The sequence below is a fragment of the Scatophagus argus genome, chromosome 1 (assembly GCF_020382885.2).
Source record: "Scatophagus argus isolate fScaArg1 chromosome 1, fScaArg1.pri, whole genome shotgun sequence".
NCBI lineage: Eukaryota > Metazoa > Chordata > Actinopteri > Scatophagidae > Scatophagus > Scatophagus argus.
This window is the reverse complement of record NC_058493.1, coordinates 26,170,162-26,186,678: the sequence shown is the minus strand read 5'-3', so window position 1 is coordinate 26,186,678 and position 16,517 is coordinate 26,170,162. Positions and strand designations below refer to the sequence as shown.

The 16,517-nt window shown below is 41.1% G+C and overlaps 1 protein-coding gene across 1 annotated transcript in view; it reads left to right on the top strand.

The window, feature by feature from the left end:
* The window catches only part of LOC124062298 (protein kinase C-binding protein NELL1-like), a 208,585-nt gene extending 198,857 nt beyond the window's left edge, over nt 1-9,728 (top strand). Inside the window, exons 18-21 of the mRNA XM_046394963.1 lie at nt 938-1,131; nt 3,300-3,476; nt 4,374-4,598; nt 5,792-9,728. Coding sequence (XP_046250919.1) covers nt 938-1,131; nt 3,300-3,476; nt 4,374-4,598; nt 5,792-5,842 — 647 coding nt within the window. The 3' untranslated portion in view covers nt 5,843-9,728. The remainder of the gene's footprint in view (nt 1-937; nt 1,132-3,299; nt 3,477-4,373; nt 4,599-5,791) is intronic.
* The last annotated feature ends 6,789 nt before the right edge of the window (nt 9,729-16,517 follow it).

The following is a 16,517-nucleotide window of genomic DNA, read 5'->3' as shown; positions in this document are numbered from 1 at the left end:
TGGCATTAATGTGGAGTTGGTTTGCAGCTCTAACAGCTTCCACTCTTCTGTGAAGGCTTTCCACAACATGTTGGAGTGTTTCTGTGGGAATTTGTGCCCATTCATGCAGTAGAGCATTTGTGAGGTCACACACTGATGTTGGACCAAAAGGCCTGGCTCACAATCTCCATTCCAGTTCATCCCAAAGGTGTTGGATGGGGTTGAGGTCAGGGCTCTGTGTGGGCCAGTCAAGTTCTTCCACACCAAACTCATCCAACCATGTCTTTATTTCTTAATTCAATAATAATACTTTTGTCTATATAGTGTAGCTCATATGTTTACTGTTTACCTTGTGTTGCATTGCACACAGCATGTAGTGCCATGTGGAGAAGAATTGTTATTTGTGGAAATTGAAATAAAAGAAAAAATTATACTAAAGCAAAGCTGCAAGCGCTCTGCTAACACCTGCTGCTCCCTTACTGACCACAACAACCTGTAATTGCAGTTTCCTCCATTACAACAAACTGAATGCTATTCAATTTGAGGTGTGAGTAAAGTGACTTGAGGGCTGAAATACTAATTTGTGTGCAACACAAATGATTACAAATGCTACCCCTGATACCTGCGAGGCTCCATAATAATTGTGCACCACATCTACCACAGAGTTAGTAAAGGTAAACATTTCTCTGTGCAGAGCTGAGGGCTTGATGTACTTTGTCCCTAACTACAGCTCTGGATTAATAAAATCCTGCTCTGTATCATTTGAAATCATGGATGTTGAAAGAATAATGAGACTGAATTGTTAATGTCATGCTGAGCGAGACATGACAGTAGTAAATAAACAATGCACAAATGTCATAACATGCTTACATTCACAATCTGTCCAAAAACTCAATTTCCTGCAATTTTCTACAATAAATGAGCATTAATTTACTATGACTTGCTCTTTGCCTTCCAGACATCGATGAGTGCAGTTTGCAGACACACACCTGCTGGAATGACAGTGTGTGTGTGAACCTACCGGGAGGCTACGACTGTGTGTGTACGTCTGGTCCGGGCTGCAGCGGCGACTGCCCACAGGAAGAAGGAATCAGACGCAACGGGGAAGACTGGAAGCCCAGCTTTGACCGCTGTGCTATTTGCTCTTGCAAGGTACACAAGATGAACACACACATTCACTACACTTTGAGATCTTAACTCTGGGTTTTCATTGTAGCTATGATTGCAAAAAACACCCCAATACAGCAACGTACTAATAAAATAAAGCAGTACAGGCAGGGTGCAGGGTCAGAAACCACCACACACTTCTAGAGAGAACATTTAGTACAAGTCTGTCCATTATTTTTGCTGTGTTATGCCTTTACAGACCTCAAATCTTATTTCATCAATGCCTCAATGTCTTTGCCTACGCGTTTGCCACAAATTTAACTGACTGGTTTACAAGGTACAAGGCTCAGTATTAGTCACTTTATGCTACTCACAAAACAAAAAATGACATAAGCTGATGAAAAAATAATTCCTAGTAAAAATAAACTATTAAACTGTTAGAGGATGAACTGAGGAGTCATCCTCAGAAAGAAAAGAAGCTGCTCTGTAGTCAGGTGGTTCAGCAGCAGTTGTATCACTTGTCGGATGGCAGCTGTGTTGACTCTTAAACCAATACTTAGGAAACAAATACAAAAATGTCCGACTTTTCTAATCATTCTTAGCTCAGGAGAGCGAATTACGCATGATGCAGGATCAGGAGCAAAGACCTCAGTGCTCCCCTCTTTTTGTCATTACATTGTGACACATTTTTTTGGCGGCTTAACAACTCATTTCTGTGCTCGGGCGGCGGCGCAGTGTGGCGGCAGGAAAGCGAGATATTGATCATATTTGTCTTTAGGAAGGTGAGGCTTAGTGAGTGAGATTAATACAAAAAAGACACAGAGGTTTATTTGCAATAAAATGACAGCTGAGAGCAGATGTTCCAGTGATGACCATGTTTAACATGAACCACTCCAGTAGATATCAATGATAAACCAGGGCACGTTCAATCATATGTCACCACTATTTTATTTTATTTATATTTTATTTTTCTCTTATTTCTATCAGTTTTTTATGAATAGTGTATATTAGCATAAGGACATAGCTGTCCTTGCTATTCTTCACAGAGTTGAGAAGCTTCTACTGATTGTACATATTGATCAGAGAACGTCATCTGCAGTCATCAAATTTGTCACAAAGTTATGAAAAAAGAAAAACCCCATAGTGTAACGATGTTGTTTTGTTTAGAACAACAGCACAACATTAGCATGCATGCCTGGTCTGATTCCTGGCATTAAAATGAAGACGAGCATTAATGCGTCCTGCCAGCATGTTACATTTGGCAGTAATTTCCTAGCAAGACCGGGGCCGTAACCGTAAAGACCAGCGCCACTGGTATTGTTGCCCTGGGAGTCAGTGGTTACCGTAGCAGGACAATATGCATCGATAAAACATTGGCTCTGTATTGCCCTTTTAATGGTATGCAGAATGATTTTATGGCTCCCATACATTTTCTAACAGCCATTTTATGGAACATTTTTACATCTCCATTACACTGTCGTCCCCAGGCCAGACCGTGCTGGCTGTGGTGAGTAAAATGGACCATAAAGTTTTCTCTGAGTAGAGACGGCGAGCCAGGGACACGGCGGCTGAGGAGATCCAGAAATTCTTCTGCCTTTGACTTTATGGTCCAGTCCAGCAAACTTGTGACACATTCTTGACATTCATTCTTCTTCATTCGCAGCTCTAATAATTTGCTGTTAAAAAAATGGGGATTTGACAGTTGCTAAAAGACATCAAAATCTTCTGTAGGTACAGTATGCTGCTCTTGAATCTGTTTTAATGACACAGTGTGCAAAATTGTTAACTAGCTCTCCCTAAAGGCTTCTGAGACATGTCTCACATACCCACCTTGATCATATCCTGAACTCTTGGATTTGTCTGATGAGGTCTTTGAATCCTGACTATTTTTTTTCTACTGAGACTGAATATATATTTTAATCACACTTCAGTCATAGCAAAAAAGATGTCTGGCATTCAGTGTTCTCTGAAGGATTGTACTCTTTGCGGCGATGAAAAGGCTCTGAAATGACATTCAGGGCATCAGAAAATCCTTAAACTCTTCACTGTAACCAGACTGATGAAAGCTTTCAGTTTTGAGATGCTCTGGAACTTTGCAACCGAGGATAAGAAGCGACATGTGAAGTTGAAGCCCATTTGTTTGAAGTCAGTTACGTATGTCAGGGCCTTTGTCCTGACCTGAAGTCTGTTTACCCGTGTCCTCTGCTGCACAGGACGGGCAGACGTACTGCAGGAGGAGACCCTGTGACTGCGGAGACCCAGACGAGGATCTGTTCTGCTGTCCCAGCTGTGACAACAGGCCCAGCAGCCAGTGTCTGGACCAGAGTGGACGCACACTTTACCGCAGCGGAGCATCCTGGATGTACGGCTGCCAACAGTGTCGCTGCATGGTTGGTACACATGCACACATTGACTCAGAAAGCTACAAGTGTTTTGCCAACAGAAATGAACACTGATCTTTATATTAAATCACTGAGCGTGGTGAAACTGGTGCATCAGATCAGAGAGATCAGAAACACAATCTCGTCATCAACATCAAGCTTAGACTCGGGCTTTGTTTAAATAATAATAATAATAATAATAATACATTTTATTTATAAGTGCCTTTCTCAAAACTCAAGGACACTTTACAAAGATAAAATAAATAAGACAAAGATAAAACAAACACAAAGGCAACAGATAAAAGCAACACACAGTATAAAATGGGACAAAAGGTGAGTTTTGAGTCTGGATTTGAACTGAGGGAGAGAGTCAGTGTTACGGATGTCCGGAGGGAGTGAGTTCCAGAGCGGCTAAAAGCTCTGCTCCCCATGGTGCTGAGGCGGGCGGACGCCACAGTGAGGTGAGTGGAGGAAGAATATCGGAGGGATGAGGTGGCGAGCAGGAGCCAGTGGAGTTGCTGAAGGATGGGGGTGATGTGGTGGAATGAGGGAGTTTTGGTGATGATACGAGCAGCTGAGCTTTGGACCAGTTGAAGTTTATGGAGGGATCTGTGAGGGAGACCAAAGAGAAGGGAATTAGAACAATCAATACAGGAGGTGACGAGGCTGTGGACAAAGATGGAAGTGGTGTGTTCAGTGAAGGAGGGGCGGAGACGATTTAAGTTACGTAGATGGAAATATGCAGACTGGCCACGATATGCTGCTCGGCCACCTCTCTAGTTAGAGATGTGACAACAAATCAGCGGGTGAATTGTAGCTGGAGTTGCCAGATCAGCTGATTCACGCACAGAAACCAGCACACACAGTAACATTAGTGTTTTTTTACGCCTCTGCGTGTCCCTGCAGGAGGGGGAGGTGGACTGCTGGCCTCTGGTTTGCCCTGTGTTGATGTGCGAGTACACGGCAGTGGCGGAGGGCGAATGCTGCCCGCGCTGCGTCACAGACCCCTGCCTGGCCGACAGCCTGTCGTATGACATCCGGCAGACGTGCCAGGACCCTGCAGGCACCGTCCGCCTCAGCGGAGACACATGGCATATGCCCAACTCACCCTGTACCAAATGCAAGTGTAAGGTAGGTCAAAGCAACAACAACTGACGGCTCTGCTTTACTGTGCATCATCAAGGTTTCACTTAATAATCAGTTACAAGTTTGTTCTGTTTTAAGCTGATTTTCTCTGAAAACATTCATGCTCAGTTTGCCTGTTTGTGAGGCAAATTTGTGCTTCGTCCACCCCTGTGATTCTACCATTGCACATGCAGTCTCATGCACAGAGGCTTCACTGTAGGCATTCCAGGCTATTGGTACTGAAGAGAAATTGTGGTATGGTGAGGTTATCTAATGAATATGGAACTCTCTTCCAAGAGGAATCCAAAAAAAATATTGAAATCCGGACTGTCACAGATGATGCAACAGGCATTTAATCTTAAAACAACAAAATATGCAGATCAGTGCCAGAAACATGTCAGCACAACTCAGATCATCTCCACACATTTAGTAAAAATGATCTCTTTCTCATTTCTTCTTATTTTTAGCTATCAGAAATTAAACTAACCAAAAGAAGCACGTCTTAAAACATAATCTCCATAATCACCATCATATAGTGGTTACGTGAACTAAATCGGTGGACTTTGAAAACATTTAAGCTGTCGCCAGCCCAAGCAGCTGGTGTGCTCACTCACACTGTGGTCACAGCAAGTGGTTATAGCTGCTGTCAGAGTGCAGACCTACTGCACTTGTGTAAGTCACTTTGCCATTGTGTGATTGATCACTCACAACATGAGCCCAGGTGTATCACTGGTGGTAACGACACGTTTGCCTCTGACCAGAACGAGCCCCCCCATAGTCAGAGGGCACGGGGCCTGTTATCCTGTCTTCCCAGATTTTCAGGTTCAGCTCAGATGACTAAGCTAAAATTGATTGTCAGTGTCAGTGGAAGGACATACTGCTGTTCATTTTCTCAAATCCTAAATTCTGTTTATCTCCAATTTACTCGAGCAGCGTCAATAACCTGAAAGATGAATATCTCAAAACCACAGCAGACAGTCCTGAAACTGATGGACAAGATAACTACAGTGGTAGAGGCAAAAATACAGCATGTTCTTTTGAAATGTGTGTGACTCTTTAATGATATCATAGACAGCACATCAACATTGCCCAAATCAGCCAGTGATTTTGATCAGCCAGACTCTAAATGGTGTCCTATATGCATGTTATAATGTTCTCTCTTTGTCTTCTGTCCTGTCTGTTCATGCCGTGCTGCTCAGAATGGGAATGTATGCTGCTCAGTGGATCTCGACTGCCTTCAGAACAACTAAAGCTCTCCTCCTCCTCCTCCTCTTCTCTTCTTTTAACTACGGGACTGTCACGCCCCCCCTCCACCATCTGACGACTCTCCCCTTGGATTCATTAAACAGACTCACGCACACACACGCGTGCACGCCAGGGTGTGCGCACACAATACAAACACACATTGGAAAGACTGGAGTGTTGAGGCTGTGCTTTTACGCCGTAACTCTGTGGACAAACAGTGAGAGGGCGTGTGTGTGTGTGTGCACGCGTGTGCATGTGTGTGTGTCTCAGGCAGAGACTGACACCATAGTCACTGTGTTGTGTATGTGTGTCTTTGTGTTATTTCCATTTCACTACATGTCTTAGGGAAACCTGTTTAGCATAACTTCTCGAGCCTGAGACATGCAGCTGAGTGTCGAGGTGCTCCAGCCGTCCATGTTGTCTAAATGTACACCAACTATTGCTTGGTCACCATGGCAGGCATCATTATACATTTGTTATTGTGGTAACCGGAATAAATGCACCCTAATTTTATATGATGTTTTGTGATGCAACCATATCACAAAGCGAGGCTGATATTATTGAAACAGGCAGGAAACAGTTTGATGCTGAAGTAACACGACCCATTGCAGACCCTCCCAATATCTGCAGAGTTTTTCATTGTCCTCTCCCCAAGGTCGTAATTCTGTCGTATTTCTCCCAATTTATGACAGATTTTCACTTCTTTTGTCCCTTTTTGTTGTCACAGTTTCTTTCTGGCACTGTACAGTGTGTAAGCTGGAAAAAGCACCCTAACGAATGTGCACGTTAAGTAGAATAGAGCTTCTTGCATCTTTTCCTCCTCAGTGAGTGAGATGAGAAATGAAGAGTACTAAGATAAAGAAATACTCACGTAAATGTCAAAGGTCAATTTCTTACAGAAGGTTTCATAGAAAGAGAAAGGCATTTTGTAAAATCTGCTGTGCCGATTTTTCTGTTGATTACAAGGTTGCACTAACATGAATCTCATACTCTCTAAAGAGCTGGGGCAAAAAAATGAAAATAAAAAAATTCAAGTTCACACCATGGGAGGGGTTTGCATTCTTTCCTGAAAAAAGGAACATTTAAAAGTAATTAACGTAAAAATACAGCTGCATGCTCTTTGGTCTGGTCTGTGAGGCGAGACCATGGTAAACAAAGGTGAGTCTCAGCGAGTGCTCTGAATGAACTGCTTGTCAAACTGTCAAAGTGCTGCAGTTCATTTCAAGCATACCCTGGCCTTCAGTCATCGGGTCCTTAAAATGATCTGCCTTCATTAGCCACATTGCTCAGGGGATCCTGGTTCACTTCACATCCCTTTGCTCCAGTGTCTCCTCTGATGAGGCTGACTGCCAGATGTAAAACAACAAGAGGAATCAAAAGAATGTGAAGGCAGCAACATGGTGTACAAGATATTTCTTGCACCAGTCGTAGCTGTTGACTAAATTGGCAGAACTCTTGTTGAGTCAAACCCCTCTGGCGTCTCCCAGGGCTCCTCAGCTCCAAGCCATATACACAGAGTGGCAGAGAGACATTAAGAGAGAGAGAGAGAGAGTATAGTTAAAGCCATGTCATGCTGGCCTGGATTTGAGTATGCCAGGAGGTCACCAAGTGTCGAATCCGTTTGCAGACAGCCGGGCTTATTAAACAGAGTCCGGGAGAGTCCTTTTTCTGCTACAGTTCACACATTCACAGCTCTGCCCTCCACAACTCACTGCATTATCCTCAAGCTTGTCTCGAGAGTAAAAATGTTTCACTCAAGTGCTGTCTTTATCACTGTGTTTTTTTGTTGTTTATTGTTTTTTTACAGGATATCAGAGGGCATTTCAAACACTTTGGCTTTGAAATGTGAGCTACATGTAGTGGCCATATATTCAGTAAACTTCTTTTCAGGCAAGTAAAATAATTTCAGGACAGTTTTGGTACCAACAGTCAATGTCTTCTCTACACTTTCTTCTGGTTTTTCCACACACTCGGCACAGTTGCAGATTTCAGGACTTACTTTGCTGCTTTAAGAAAATCAGTTGCTACTTCAGAATGAACAAGAAGGAAAAACAGCCTTCACAGATTCAGATAATCTTTCATAGTGTCCAAGACAGTTTTTTAAGATCTGAGATGAAAATCCTTGGGTAGGAATGGAAGCCATCCCGCTGTCCAAATCCACGATTCAATTCAGTCCTTGATATTTAAACCACTGTTTGGTTCATATCTCTTCATACTGACTAGCAAAAAGTTTTTTATTTATTTGTCATTCTTGAGTAGCTTCTGAATGGACTATGTAGAGTGCAGTAAGTTGACAGAAACAAGCCAGCTATTCACATTCAGGCCAAACTGAGAAGGTGGGACATGTATCTGTGGGTTGGGTTTGGTTTTTACACCCTTAATTTCTATCATAACCAAAAACAAGATGCACTTGTGGAGAAAATCAGAAGATAACTTGAATCTCAATGACAAGAAATGAGGAAGGCAGTGGACGTGCGTGCAGAGTCAGGCATTACAAGTTTTCATTCAGTATCACGATCATTCGTCCATTTTAGGACCTCTCCTGGCAGAATAATTTTGCCATCAGTAAACTTTGTGCATCCACACATCAATAGGCCAACAGTATGGAACAAAAATGTCTTGTTTTAACAGCAATACAGATGCTGTGGGAAAATGTTGTAGTCTACAAAGGCTATAAAAGGTAAAAATTGATGTATTTTTTGGAGGGGAGCCTGCGTCAGGTGTGACCTTGATCTTCAGAGGGGAAAGTAAATGCCTTCGCCACCTTCCTCCTGCTGACCTTCCTCTGTTTAATGTCAAACTAGCTGTTTGACATTAAACGTTAAATGTTGTTTCTTACCGTGTTGCTGGTCCCTCACAGAAGCAGCAGGGGAAGGATATTTTTCCACAGACTTTTGGGAAAGGTGATGCTGGTTGTTTATCGTCTGGAGAGGACAGCAGCATGCAGCGAGGTGCGCTGCCTCTCTGACCTCTCAGTCTCAGTGTCCTTGTGTCGTCTTTGTTTCCCGCCACATCTGTACGTGCATTTCTCCGTGCACTCTGCTCCATTTTCACAATGCCTCTTGTAAATCTCAAAGTGTCGACTGTGCACAAAGAACACACAAAAGGAAAAACAAGTGATGTAAATGGCATCTGTAGTCATCGAGTTTAACACAGCAATCAAAAGCAGACATTTGTACAAAAAGTCACTGAAAATGAGTTTCGTTTTTTTTTTCAGATTGCTCTGTTGATTGATTTGATATGAAGTATATAATGACTACTGTAAAACACTATTTGCAAGTCTGTGTGTAAATGTTTTTACATACTGACGATATGATAAAATTATACAGTTTTTTAATTATCATTGTGTTCATGAATACATATTAGTTTTAGTGGACTACTTTTCTTTTTGTGGGATAGGTTCAGTTTCACTGTAAATACTGTGTAAAGTGAAGGATTCTGTAAAGAGAGTAAGACAATGTGAATAATTCTCACTACAGCTTCTTGGGATCAGAGCGTTGCAAGTTGAGTGTGACAGAGAAGCAACATTTCTATTGTTTCTACTATTTCTTTATTTTTCTATTCTTGCCTTAACCCTTTTAGTATCCGCCATAGTCTTATGTCTTTTCACTGTTTTAGGACCACATTATGGATTTGACTAGCCTGTTTGTTTGTACAGATCTCTGATCAGTGAGTGACCTTCGCTGACAGCTGAGGGTCAACAGAAGCGGATTTTGGAAATCAGACCAGCGTCTGTTCCTGGTCTCTTTGCAAAACAGACACAGATCTTGTGCAGACTTTTCACCTCACAACTTTTTTTTCAGCACTCGTCTATATGAACTGAACTGAAAAATCTCTACATGAGAACCGGACTAAACAGAACTATGTACACATGTAAAGAAAAAAAAAGAAGAAAAGAAACAAACAAAGAAAAAAAAATCAAATGTTAAAAATGACAATGTTGTTCTTGATTCAGTTCTTACTAAAAAATGCAAGCCATTGTGTTTCTCCTTTAAAGGGAAAATCTGCCTTGTTTCATGTGGAGGTCCAATTATTGTTGATGAATGTAGTAACTGAAACAATGAACAGACTGACCGAGACAGCTGAGTTCTCTGGCTTGCACAAATGCACTGGGGGTGCCTACACGTACCAGGATGCATTGTGCGTGGCCTTCTGATGCCCACTGAGCCAGCTAACTGCTATGTGCTAATCAAAGTTACACAACGTTACTAGCACATGAATTCCTGCACTTCCTTTTGAGCAAAAACACTGTTAAAATGTATCCTCGTCCATAACATCCTCTGCACTCATATTTTGGGATGCAATTTTTACTGTTGAAAACAAGGCTCAGTACAGGCCCCCCTGGCTATTCAGAAGAGCAGACAAGACACCGAAGCTAAAACAGTCTGTAGTTGTTCTTTAATGCAGAGCCTGTCGTTGTCGGACTAAAGATTTTGCAGCAGGAGTACTCTGCTTTCTCTGTCAAACTCACTGAGGAATTTATTATTTCAACTGAATATATTTACAATCCACACTGATTGGACCTCCACATGTAACATGCCAAATTTTCCCTTTAATGTCAGATTTTTTAAAAGAAGCAGTTTTGGACCTTCTAGATCCTGATGTGCTTGTTCATGTTTTTGATAGAGGACCATGGCGGAGGAATCTCCGAGGTCTTTTCATTGTTATTTCTGCAGATCAGAATTGCCAACCTAACTGTACTCAAAGGGTTAAGTGTCATTTGACTTGAAGACTGTGTCGTGATAAGAGTTGCTGTAAAAAAAAAAAAAAAAAAAAGGAAAAAAAAAAGAAAAAAAATCCTCAGTTAATAAATATTTTAGTTGTTTACTTTATTTGCTGAGAGTATTTCGTTTTCAAGTGTGGTGATGACTGCTGGTTGAACTCATGGGTTCGCAGGTAGGTGAGTCATACTTAAAGGGTAATGGCAAAAAGAGGACATATATCTGGCACAACCACAAGAGACACACAAACAGGTTGCCATCACGCCATCCACTGGCAGCTTAAATGAAAGCAGAGTTTCCAAGCCTCAGACACGACAGCCAATCCGAGCATCACGATGTAGTTCTGGAAAAGTCTTTCATGTTCTACTTTTATCAGTTCTGCTGTTTTCCATTTCCCTTAGGAAATTAAAGGCTGCGTGAAAGTAAAGATAAGTACATGCTTTTGATGCTTCATTGGACCACTGCTGCGCTGCTAACTGGAGCAGGTGCAGCAACACTTTTCAAACTAGCTTGTTGGGGAAAAACTGTGAAAGATGCTCAACATGGAACCAAACACTTTATATTTCCTGCAGCACCACAGTCAATAAAACACACGCAAGGGGCCCAAAGCTACACATGTATTAAATGAAATGCAGGTATTCCCAGTAGGAAGCTGCTCTTCACTAAACTAACTTCACTCAGTAAACACAAAAAGAAGAAATAACATAAAAATAACTTTAAAAAGCTGAATTCACAAGCAGTTGTATCCCTTCACTCAAAACAACCCAGTAGCTTATGACAGCTACCGTTAGCCAGCTTTAGATACACTGTGTTGCTGGGCAGTTGAAATGCACGTCTCCTTCATCAGTACAGCCTTATTAAAACCATTTAAAACTTATTAAAAAATCAGTTGGGCAGTTAAACAAAGCTGACAAACAATACATAAACAAGACCAAGAGCCCGCAGCCACGCCAGGCAGGTAATGTTGACAATGCTATCATCCTGAAGTTTAGCATGTGCAGTGTTTTCCATGTTCACCAGCTTAGTTTGTTAGCATGCTAACATTAGCTAATTGTCATTAAAGGGTGATGATAATTTCATTAGTTTTGCAATATTAATTGGAAATAAACAAATTGGACAAAGTTTGCACTATTGGAGGCAGTAAAGGAAACATTCAAGACAACAATAAACTTATTACGGGCTCCAAAGATAGATGATGTTAAATCTGTGATTTGTGAAATTGGACTATTTGCATAAAATTGACATGAACTGTCAATGAACTGTGAGGGGATATGAATGTCTTTTTCTAACCATGTTGCCTGTTGACATCGCAGGGCAACGTAATCCAGACAGCATGCAACTTTTCCTACAAAATATGTTTACAGATGAAAATATTAAAAAATAAAAAATATCTTATTTTTGCAACAAAATCCATCAAGTCATATGCGAATCTTGTGTGATGAATTGTGCCTACGATTTCCCAGATTTAGCTTGACATATTTGGTGTCACATCTGCAAACTACTAGAATGTAAAACAAAGACCTAAAGTTTTATTAATTCTGCAATTTAAAAAGCAAGATATATATATATATATATATATATATATATATATATATATATCTTTTTCATCATCTACAGGTGGAAGAGTCTTATATCTGCAATGGGGTTGTTGTTCTTAGTAAATTCTCTGCAATGAAGCTAGCACAAATTCACTAGAGAATTCACACTTTTAATATTGTACAGGACTATTATGTTATCAGTCCCAGTGCGTTTCCACGAGCATCTGCTTGCCACAGATCAGTATGAATGTCTTTATCTTCAGTGGTGAATTGAGATGCCTCTTGGGGAGCAACGTTCTCTTGTGAGCAGTGCTGGAGAGGGTTCAGTCAATTAACCTGCTGTCAGTCAGCTGTAAAGCAAGTGCTCTGCTCTCTCTCTCTATGCTGCCTGGCCTGTGCTCCCTGTCTGTCCTGGCTCCGGCTCCCCTCGCCCACGTGTGGCTCCACCCAAAGGTGCTTACCATTCATGGGCTGGAACCTTGGAGGACAGAGGTGATGGAGTGACTCCCTCAGCAACAACTCTCATCTACTGTATAGATGCAGAAGGGGTGAAGAGCGGGTGAGGAGAGGGGGGATACAGCGGAGCATCTATGCATGAATGGAATGACTTAACAGCCCACAATTGAAAATTGCTTTTTCAATCAGTTCTAATGTAACTTTAAGAGATGTTTCACTTTTGCTGATAGACTTTTTTGGTGTAGAACAGAGAATAGATAGCAGTTTGGCAGCAGTTCAGCAAAACAGAAAGTAACTTCAGCAGTCCCCCACTATCCTCCTCCTCCTCCTCCTCCACCACCCGCCTTTTCCTCCTCCTCCTGCCACCAGCAGTCAAATTGATCGATTTCTCCTCTTTCCATTGACATTTCAAGAAAACCCCGGGCAGCCAGATTGAAATGCAAGAGGCAACAAATACAAGTGCTCCACCACAAGCTGAGAATTAATACATTAACTATGTGCATATTGCTCATGTTAATACAACGAGGATTAAACGGCTTAAACGCTGTATCGACATCCTCCCCAATCGATGGGTGTGTAATTAAAGAGTGCAGCTGAGCCAGTGACAAGGCGACCCACATCGCCACTATTGACCTGTAGTCAGATGGTGCAGCTAAGTGTTTGTTTAACCCAGTGTCACCGTGCGCGTGTGTGTGTATTTAACATATTTTTATGACCCGATGACCCTCCCTCCTGGTCTATTTTGCTGGTTTCAAGTTTTGCTTGATTAAAATTAATGCATTATTTTTGGATGCACACTATATATAAACCTTGATTAACAAAATAAATCAATAATAATTACATAAACAACCTTATTCCATGTTGGAAACAAGATGGAGAGAACAACAGAATAACAAAATTGTTTTCTGCAAATTACCAAAAGGGTGATTAGAAGTTTTTGAATGTATTGATGTTTGCAGTCTGCTGAAGGAGAAGCCTGAACCAGCATGTGAATGAATCGCCTACTTGGACCTTTGTTTTACCACAGCTGAAACTTCTCCGTCCTCTTTGTAAAGCACAGATTCAGATCTGAAGAGGTAGTCTGAATATGCCAATGGATGTGAAAATGAATGATTTCTTTTAAATAAGAGTGGGCTGTGCACCATCCCAAAGTATGAATTTTTCATAGAGCCCCTGAAAAGATGAATAAGGTGGAGAAAGATGAGACACAGCTGTGAGAGATCTAATAAAGATACATAAAGAACTGTTCAGAAGTGTGTGCATTAACCAACTGTGGCAAAATATGTCTGGAATCACTTTGTCCTTTGCTGTGTTTGTATGTTTTAGATTTTCTAGTAGATAGATAGAAATATGTGTCACATCATGTGCATGTTTCCTTTTGAATGATGAGTAATTGTCACTTTTCTGGATCACTTTTTAACCATTTGAAGGCCCTAAAGCAACTGAAAATAAAGAGATTTTCTTTTCTTTGATTTGATTTGACTGGTATCAAGTCATTTGGCTTCCCTTACAGATGCAGACAAACTGTTTTGGGCTTCTCACCAGTGGTGCTCAGTCAACTTTTGAAATGAGAAAAGAGAAAATCACTGTGCAACCAGCAGGTTAACAGGTCTGAAATGTATAGTCTGGATCAGGCCTTTAACTCTTAAAGCTTAAAATACTGAAACAAACTTCATAAAACAACCAACAAAACTACTGAACAAAAACAAATTTATGGCTAACATGTTACACATCCAGCACACAAACGAACATTAGCTTTAAATAGGAGTTGTATTTATGTCCACCTGACAAAGTCTCTCATTCTCCTTTTAGCCTCTGTGTGGTCTTCAAATGCAACATAATATACACTTTCGAATCCACTTTCTTCTGGTTGCCAAATTTGTTTGTCTGGAGTTCCTACATATTTGCTATCACTCTCTCCATATCCACCCCTCGCTTCTTGTCTAGGTGCACAAGGTCTCCGTATGCAATTCCCAAAGCCTTCCTGCCACAGGCCCTTGTAAAACTAATTCACGAAAGGCATTTGGTTAAGTTTGGGCACAAAAATAATTTGATTATAGAAAAATAATCGATGATGTCTGGTTTCACACTTGACCCAACAGCAAACTCTAGCCACCTTGGGAAATTAGAAACTACTTTGTGTTGTGCGGTTGCTCTGATCGTCTAATACTGAAGTGGATATGTTTTTCTTTGGGGGTAACTTCAAAGTCTAGTGTATCTCATATAGATGCTAAAAGGTAGGTTACCTCCTGCGTCTGGATGAGATGTCGAGGGCTGTGCCAAAACAGTGCTGAAGCTCAGAAAATGAGACCAGGCTCGAATAACACACATCTGAACATGATATTACGGCCTTTCTCCAACGTTTGCTTCAAGGCACTTTGAATGTAGGAAATCGTTGAGCATCATAATACCAATATATAATACTTTAAGTGTATGCAGGAAAGGCCTTTCTCTTTGATATAGTAAATCTCAAGGCAGGAGAACATTCTTTTGGGTACTTTGTTGGACTGCTTCCTGAATAAACTGCCAGTAAAGTTGCCAGAACTGGCCATCAGGGTGCTTTCAAAATGCCGTGTCTGGCTAGAAACGACTTGAGAGCCGAATAAAAACCAATTAAACCATCAACCGTCAGCCTCCAACACGACCTTCACACACCCGCTCTGACCAGCATCATTAATTTTCTGTCACAACTGATTAAGCGATAACATTTATCAATTAGGCAAACAGATTTAAATTGGATAGGGCATGCAGCCCAGAGGCAGAGCCACCCACAAGTGCCAGGTCCATTTAGAAAAAATACTAGACATTAATGAATTCTTAAAAAGACCCTGTATATCAGGAGGTGTCAGCAGATGCGCTGGTCTCTAATGTGCTTGTTTATCACTGTGTATAGAGACTGTGGATAATCAGTCGAGCAGGCAGCTGGCCTTTATTAAAAAAAAAACATGCATTCTCAATCAGCTGTTCAACAGCTCGAGGTGCTGTTATCCCCTCAGAGACTGGTTATGAGAAACGACTAACAGCAAAATCCCTCTAAAAGTGTTTTTGTTTCCTACTTCATGTCACTGGATACGTAAAAAAAAGCTTCCTTTGAAAACAACACGTCTAATATCCTCCATCTCCTCTTGTAAAATGAGGTTTAAATTTCCAGTTGCTGAGTTGAAGTTTATAATTGAGCATCAAGCTCAAATTTAAATATTCAGTATTATGTAAATGCAAACCTAAATGGATGCTGTTTCTCATTTAAACATTAAGCTTATGTTACACCAGTATGACACACAGCTCCTTGAAATAACCTAAAAAAACCACATTGCATAACGCTGAATAATTACATCTAATTATACATTCCCCCAACTCCCTGTGTCCCACTATTTCTCTGTGTTTTTATGATTCATTTTCCATCGACTGTGCTGTGAAATCTTTAATCTTGGCCGAGGAGAAAAACCGGGCCAGATGTGGATGATCAATAGACTTTGCATGATAACCTGACGGATTCTTATTAGACGTGACGTGCTGCAGCCTTCAGCCCTGCCATCATATTCATCTGCCCTCACACTGACTGACTTTGAATAATTTGGATGCAAACAAAGCAGACCGTGACAGCATCAAGTCCAAACAACCTGACTGCCGGAGTCCTCATTTCCCAAAGAGACGAATGTTTCTTCCATGTGTCGACGTTAGAAAAGAGAAAATTTATTTCTGCTAAATGCAAAGAGGCTTACAATGTACAGGTGAACGCAAAAGGAACAGACATTTGTGACTTGACACAACTTTACAGAGTTAAATCACAAAAATATCTTCAGTGCCTCTGACAACAAAGTGATTACCTCACTGTGAACAGTTTTACTGGAGATACCATGAAACCTGTCAACAACATCACCTTCACCTCCACTGCATTGGGAGGGCAGTAAAAACTTTCAGATGCAAATACAAAAACTTGAACCTAAAGGAGTTTGAAATGAGTT